This window comes from Montipora foliosa, chromosome 1 (assembly GCF_036669935.1).
Source record: "Montipora foliosa isolate CH-2021 chromosome 1, ASM3666993v2, whole genome shotgun sequence".
In the NCBI taxonomy this organism is placed as follows: domain Eukaryota; kingdom Metazoa; phylum Cnidaria; class Anthozoa; order Scleractinia; family Acroporidae; genus Montipora; species Montipora foliosa.
In genome coordinates this window covers 9,550,336-9,557,835 of record NC_090869.1, presented here as the reverse complement: position 1 = coordinate 9,557,835, position 7,500 = coordinate 9,550,336, and the positions used below count along the sequence as shown (strand labels likewise).

The 7,500-nt window shown below is 44.1% G+C and overlaps 2 protein-coding genes across 8 annotated transcripts in view; one reads left to right on the top strand and one right to left on the bottom strand.

Annotated features, from left to right (window-relative positions):
• The window catches only part of LOC137975418 (uncharacterized protein KIAA0513-like), a 26,679-nt gene that overhangs the window by 7,352 nt on the left and 11,827 nt on the right, over nt 1-7,500 (top strand). For 4 of the 6 annotated variants that reach the window (XM_068822626.1, XM_068822568.1, XM_068822906.1 and 1 more), the window contains exons 4-5: nt 3,650-3,694; nt 4,957-5,030. In XM_068822626.1, coding sequence (XP_068678727.1) covers nt 3,650-3,694; nt 4,957-5,030 — 119 coding nt within the window. The remainder of the gene's footprint in view (nt 1-3,649; nt 3,695-4,956; nt 5,031-7,500) is intronic. The other 2 variants (XM_068822753.1, XM_068822685.1) reach the window with 1 other exon arrangement.
• LOC137975787 (dynein light chain roadblock-type 2-like) overlaps nt 1-7,500 on the bottom strand; it is an 18,918-nt gene that overhangs the window by 10,061 nt on the left and 1,357 nt on the right. For both annotated transcript variants that reach the window (XM_068823085.1, XM_068823012.1), the window contains exon 3: nt 7,406-7,441. In XM_068823085.1, the coding sequence (XP_068679186.1) occupies nt 7,406-7,441 (36 nt within the window). The remainder of the gene's footprint in view (nt 1-7,405; nt 7,442-7,500) is intronic.

Below are 7,500 nucleotides of genomic sequence, written 5' to 3'. Positions count from 1 at the left end.
TCTTCCAGGAGATGAGGTGGAATGGACACTGGAAGCGACTGAGCCTGGGGTGCTAACCTCCGGAACTCCTGCCAATGAAAGCGGGACAAAGCGTCAGCAATGCAATTATGAACCCCCGGAACATGCTGAGAGGCAAAGGAGAAATTGAAACGAGCCGCTGAGGCGAGAAGATGGCGAAGCAAGCGCATTAACACGGGAATCCTGGATGTTCTAGAGTTGAGGATATAAACCACGGCCTCATTGTCGGTGCGAAACAGAACATGGCGCCTGGCGAAGTGGGGCCCCCAAACATGAGCGGCAATGATAATCGGGAACAACTCTTTATAGGCGATAGAGTGAGAGGCTTGAGAAGAAACCCATGCGCCGCTGAACCACTCCCCATTGAAGTAAGCACCAAAGCCAAGGGAACCGGATGCATCCGATGTAACTTCGAGGTCAGGGGTGGCCGACATGCCGGGAAACAACCAAAAATAGACGCCATGCCAAGAGGACAAAAACTGAAGCCACCACTGAAGATCCAGGTGAAATTCAGAATTCAGGCGGATTGGATGGTCCCGTTTACGAAAACACTGGAGCAGATTGATCATACGACGCAGGAAGGTACGACCGGGCCACACGACCTTGGCGGCATGATGTAAGTGGCCAATGAGGGACTCCAGTTCGCGCCGAGTACACCAGCGACGATTCCGCCACGACTGCAGCAGCACCTGTAAAGCAAGGAGCTTGTCTGACTCAATGCCCAAAACAACTAAACGTGTGGACGGGCCAATGCACTTATCCGGGTGGAGTGGAAGTCCTAAGGAACGGCAAACAGCTATGGAAGTGGCTAAGTTCTCAGCACATTGGTTAGTATCCGGCGGTCCTGCAGTAATAAAATCGTCTAAATAATGTAACAGCGCAGAAACATTGTGTGTATGTAGGAGAATCCACTCCACCATGTCCGCCACAGAATTGAAAATATAAGGAGCAGAGCGGAGGCCAAATGGTAACGCTAAATCAACATAATAGTGCTTCCGCCATCTCATACCCAAGAGATATCGATCAGATGGATGGACAGCTATGTTGCGGTAGGCTGCCTCAACATCGAATTTAGCAATCAGAGCACCTAAGCCATAGCTTGAGATCATACGAATGATCTGATCAACTGTGATGTATTGCATGGTAAACTCGTCAGGGTCAATGCCATCATTAACACTTAGCCCACCAGGGGATGACAGGTCCACTATGAGCCTCCACTTGCCTGGTTGACCCTTTTTAGGGATAACTCCAAAGCTGCTAACGTGCAAATGAGGGAAAGGTGGGGAGGAAAAAGGTCCTGCAACCCTCCCAAGGGAGACCTCCTTAGCCAAGTAGCGGTCAATGACCTCGGAGTGTTGATTAGCAGAGGCCTTGTTTGACTTAGCTGATTTTAATTTCTTGGAATGCTGAAATCCCAGGCGAAAGCCATTCCTGAGGCCGTCCAAGACAAAGGCGACAAGATGTTGGTCCGGATGTTGGGACAACTTGGCAGCGAACACTTCAGGCTTTAGAGGGCTAACCACGGACACCGGGGGCAAGGGGTTGGAGACTGGAAGGAAACAGAATGAGAGATGGTAATTCCCCGCTAACGACCCTACCCCCCCCCCCCCCCCCCTCCTGAAGTAAGGGCAGCAATACAGCAACAGTGAGAAAAGTTTAATTCAACAAGCCCAGAGCACAACAGGGGCAAGCAAAGAAAACCGTGAAAAATTCTAATAAAACTGAACAATCGACTAACTGAGCAAACTGAGCAATCGACTAACTACATAACTACCAACTGAGCAATCGACTAACTACATAACTACTAACTGAGCAATCGACTAACTACATAATGACTAACTACATAATGAACGAAGTACGCGCAACATGTTCCAAAGTTCTGAGAAGGGGAAAACTTCTTGGAGCCAATCGTTACTGACTCCGTGCTTTTTGGCCAGCTGAGGCACTAAATGCCAGAGACCGAGATCTGCGCCTGACAGAACTCTCCTGCTTACGTTCTGGTCTAGAACTGCATGATACAGAACGATGGGCGCCGCCACACGTGCTGCAACGATGATAATAGCGGCAAATCGTATAAGGGGCGGTGCACCTTCCCTTGTTCCAGGACATACAAGGGATCCTCGAAGAGCTGGAACCCACTGGTTCAGAGGAATCCGGCGACGTGCCGAGGTTGGGGCTGCGAGGAGAAGCACCACCGGCGTGAAAAGTGAAGAGCTGTGCGTTCATGGTCGACCAATCGGCCAACCGAGTCGCCGCAGCGTGTTCGCGAAAAGCTTTATCGTAAGCAAGCCAAACCCGTCCGCTAAACTGGCGAGAAATCCGCAAGATTAATAACTTGTACAACGTTAAATCTTTCCAACGATGAGGGAAAAACGACGTTAGGACAAGCGAGTACACCGTGAAGGCTTCCGTCCAAGTGGTGATATCCTCGATACGCCGACGAGGTTTCTTCGGGGGAGCTGATAAAACCAAACGCCCATCGAGCATTAACTGAGGCTCGGTCTCTGAGCTGACCAAATTCGCCGCTAAAAGTTCCGACAAGTCAACGAATTTTCCGCCACGGATTTGCGTAACGAGCTTGGCAGGAACGGGAGAGTAGCCCGGGCCCACGACGAACGGCTGATCCGCCAACGAGTTCACAATAGACAGCGGTGCAATGGATGGCGGCAAATGAGCAGAAACGCCACTTAAAGCCTGCCCCGAAGACGAGACGATTGCCGGGACCGGAGCGTTAAAAGTAGATACAAAAGTAGGTACGACAAGAGGAGAAAGCCTACCTGAGGTCGACGAGCTTGAAAGGGAAGGCGGAAAGCCCGTTCCAGCGGCGAAAAACGTCGAAGCTAAACCGCCCAACGATGCAGATGACGAACTGGCGCCAGGACAGGAGACGGGATCCGCAATCGCTGGTCCTGGTTGCCTTTGCGAAGCCTGAACAGCCGACTGAACAGCCTGATTAATGAGAGACACCAGATAAGGTGAAAGAACAGCAGTTGAGGCCGTCGGAAGTGGATTTGCCGAAGCCGGAACGCTCACCAGTGGCGAGGAAACAACAACAGACTCGCTGGACTGCGAAGACACAATTGAAGATGTACCGCTTGTGTTCGTACTGGAGACCGGCGCTGATGGAGCACTGAGAGAAGAGAGAGCCGCTGCTAAGCTGTTGTTGGTTTGCCGGGCGGTCATGACGGCGAGGACGACGGAAAGACGAAAAAAGCGGAACAACTGAACGCTTGCTGCTTGAAACAAACAGCACCTCACACAGCAGAAACGACCAGCACGTGCGAATCGAGAAACCCCGTATGTCACCTCAATGCGCCTGATTCCCAGACCACCGCTGACCAGCATTGGCTTGATTTTAACTTAGCCTAAATTACATTTAGCCACATTAAAATCTCTTTTTGTGCTACTAATAGTCACTATTTTACTAATAAAAACAACTATTTAACTCAGGTGTCGGCGGCTAGTAGTGGATATTTAGCTACCTTGTGACTTACTAGGTGAATTCTGATCAGTGTAGTTGTCAATAATTAAGTGTTACTTACAAACAAAAGTAAGGCCTTAGATTAAAGCAGTGGTGAAGCAAAATTGGGTGACTATTTCATAAATTTCTTTTTCTTTAAAACGTTTACAGCATAGTGTGGGCCGCCTTTCCTTCTCTAGACATGTGGACAATCAAGTAAGGAAACCATTTCCATTATTTTGTGGCATTTTACCATCGACTGTTTGTATTACAACTATACTGGAAATGTCAGGCTTCATGAGTGCATTTTGAAGGTCTCATTTTTAAGTCGATTGATTTGTAATATACACTTACAGTGGTTTCAGTGAGCAGGGACAGCCCAAAAAAAGCAAGCTATTTTTTCCAGAAACTGAAGTGTATTTAAAAACTGATTCTTGCAAACCTAAGATTACATGTAAAATTCATTTTGACAAGGACAACAGTTGATTACTCTACTCAAACCAGATGACAACTTCAAATTTTCAATGATCTGCTTTGAGGATAATAACAATATTGCAAGCTATATAGCTACTAATTTGAGTGAAATGGGGTGTGGTTGTGCAAAGGTGCAGGGATGGGGGATTTGGGGTGCAGGGATGGCGCAGTGGTGAGAGCTTTCGCCTCCCACCAATGTGGCCCAGGTTCGATTCCCAGACTTGGCATCATAAGTGGGTTGAGTTTTTTGGTTCTCTACTCTGCACCAAGAGGTTTTCTCCGGGTACTCTGGTTTCCCTTCCTCAAAAACCAACATAATTAGACTTAATTTCTTTAATAATTATTGTTAATGTCAGTTTACAGTGTCCCCAATTAGTGCTCCAGTACTAGAACGACTAGACACTCAAATAAAGTTCCTTTAATCACTCACTGGAAATGTCGCCATTAATTATTCCTTTGATGCCCTAACCGGCCTAAACCGGCCTGCATGTACAGTATGCCTTTATGGAAAATGAAAAGTTGAGGGGATTATTTTTCAATGATCAAAATTATATTTTAGGAAGTAAAATAAGAAAATAATTGAAAAAACAATCAATAATAATCTTTTTTTTTTTTTTAAATGAAGTTACTTAACTTAGTTACATGTAACAACTAGGAGCGACTGCAGTCAATATTGTGGCCAGTGCTTTTGTTTTTATATTTGTGCATGCGTTGGTTTTCTTGTGGTTTGGGTTGTAGAGCTTATTTGTTGGTGTGGTGGGAAGGAAAATTTTGTGCAGAGTCCCCCCCCCTACTTTCCACTGTTTATCAGTGTGACGGGTGAGTGGGGACTCACGGCTGGGTTGTCAGGTTTTACCAGCTATCGGTGCAGTCTCCATCTTAGAGCTGGCTGCCAATAGTGGAAGCTCCAGGATGTCTCCTGAAGGCATCCAAACTCCACATAGCGACACAGTTGTTAATGGCTATTAGTAAGGCCAGTGTACATGTAACTTTACTCTTTACAGAGAGTCTACTGCAAGAGTGTACCAGAAACCATCTTCTTCAGGCTTATACAGTACTTTGCAATAGTTTTATTTGAGTAAGTGTTTAAGACTTTTTAGTTGCAATTTCACACATTATCATGCTGCATTGTGCTGTCAGCGGTTTACAGTAGCAAAACAAAATATGAGCCCGCAATACTTGTTTGTAAAGAAATCGAGGAAAATGGCGAATGATTGAAGGAATGGAGTTGTGCACATAATGCCTTACACTATCTTTAGATTGAAAGAAAATTCATGGCGAGAAACAAAATATTTTTGCTATTTATTTTAGCAAAATAGCAGCAAAGTGGCAACTGCTAAGTTAAACCCTTTTGTTTTGAAACAGCGAAGGTGAAAACAAGACACAAATTTGCGACTTCTCCAGATATTTTAGTCGCAAAGGGAAAAAATCAGTCGCAGTTTCGAGCCGTGAATGAGCAACATGGAGTATCCCCTTGTGCTTCTTTCCAACTTCAACATTATTCGTGTCTCCTAATCCCGGGAGAGAGGGTGGGGACTTCGCATATAAAGAGTAGGGATGCTCATCAAAAATTTTGAATTAATCAGATTAATCACTCACTGAAAAACTATGTCCCCATTATTAACCCTTTGAGACCCAAACCGGCCTAAACCAGCCAGATTTGATATTTTACTCTGTCTAATGCCAGACTATTTTTAAGCGTCAACTGGGAACCTGCGGGAGTCCATGGGTTAATCACTCACTGAAGAACTATTAAACCCCTAAAGGAGACCAATTTAGGCATGGCCCAGGCTCTTTTGACCCCAAAAAGCGACCATATTTAAGACATATTGAATACATATTTTGATATTTCTTTGCACGAATCCCATAAAGGAGACCTTCACGGCTACAAATGATGGTGTTTTGTCCAGAACACCCTAAGTGAGACCAAAATCCTAAATTTACACCCCTAAGGAAGACGACGAGCATCCCTACCCTTTTCATATGGGAGTTCCCCCTTCCCCCCCCCCCCCCCCCCCTCACCTGGCTCTGAATACAGGCAATTAACACCACAAAGTGTCCCCAAAAGCCCCAAATCCTGCTCTGCAAGTAAAGATAAACAGCTGTGTTTACACTAAGCCAAAAATAGTGCTAACCCTAATCCTTAAAAAATAACAACAGTTTTGTGAGACATAAAGAGCAGGACACTTTGTGGCAGTTTGTGATATCTATTGTGACGTACCAGGATGTCGAAGTATCGGACATGTGTGGATGTTTAATAAGTCATATACAATATTCGTGTCAGCACTGTACCACACATTTTTATTTGTAAATAATGTGATACAGATCTGCCGCTCATATTAACAATAATCCTGCGAAATCGTGAGGAATATCACCTGACAGTTAGCCGACGATGCCATAGCCGAGTTCGTTAAAATCAGGCGATATTCCGCAAGATTGAGCTGGATAATTGTTTTATTATTCAACACATTGATGACAAAGCACAATTTTCTACGTTTATTGGGGGAAAAAAGCTGGAAAAACTATCATTTTTCTCCGCGACACACAAAATTACGTATATCGCAGGATATCTGTTGAGAACGCATGACGAATATTGAGCGCGCTATGACCATATTTGGACATTGTCACAATGTGTTGAATAATATAAAAACTTATTACTTATGAGATAAGTCACTTATGCACCTAATTAGATGCACGTCCAATTTTAACATCCAACAAGAAGTGTCCCTGTAAGGCTAAGCATTTGTACTTCTGTACTTTCAACGATAAGGTAAGTGTAAAAGTTAGGGGACACTTTGTGATGTTTACCATGAATCTCATTATGTTGGAGTATTGGACAACTCTCGAAACGTTTATTTAAATGGAGAAAAATCTGATATTGATTGATAGAACATTTCTTTTGTTATCCTATCATGAATTATAAATGACTCTGTTTTTAGGGAATTTATAAAGATGGCTTGCATAGTTTGGTGGCCAGCGAGATTTTCTTTTAAAATTACTGTGTTGGCTACTGGTTTGTCTTTTTCTATTACTGTAAGATTTTGAAGTTAGCCACAAGCTTTTTGAAGTGAGTGGCATACAGCTTGGGGCTTTGCCATTTGTTTTGCTCCCTCTTTGCGGCCTTACATGCTCCAAAATCCCTTTTGACAATCTTTGGGGATACTAAATTTCTTAACCAAGATGTCGGAAGAGCTTCAAAGTAGAGTGAGGATTTGAAAGGATCCTTTGGGGGTCTTCAGTTGCCTAGGTTCTACTACTCGTTTTTGTGCAATAGTCAGGTCTTCACAATATTGATACCTTAAAGTTTACCAAATAGAACGATTTTGCAAGAAGTTCAAAGAAATACCTTTAACAGTCCTCAAAGATTCCAAAAGATCCGTGAACATTCACTCTTGAAAACATTCTTTAGGATTTTTCTTAAATGCTTCAAAAAGAGAACTTTTGGACACCAACCTTCTTCTTTGTGACACTGTTTACAGATTTCTTTTCCTGGTTAAAAAACAAACAAACTTTGTTTAGGACGCTTTGGAATGTTCATTATTTTAATA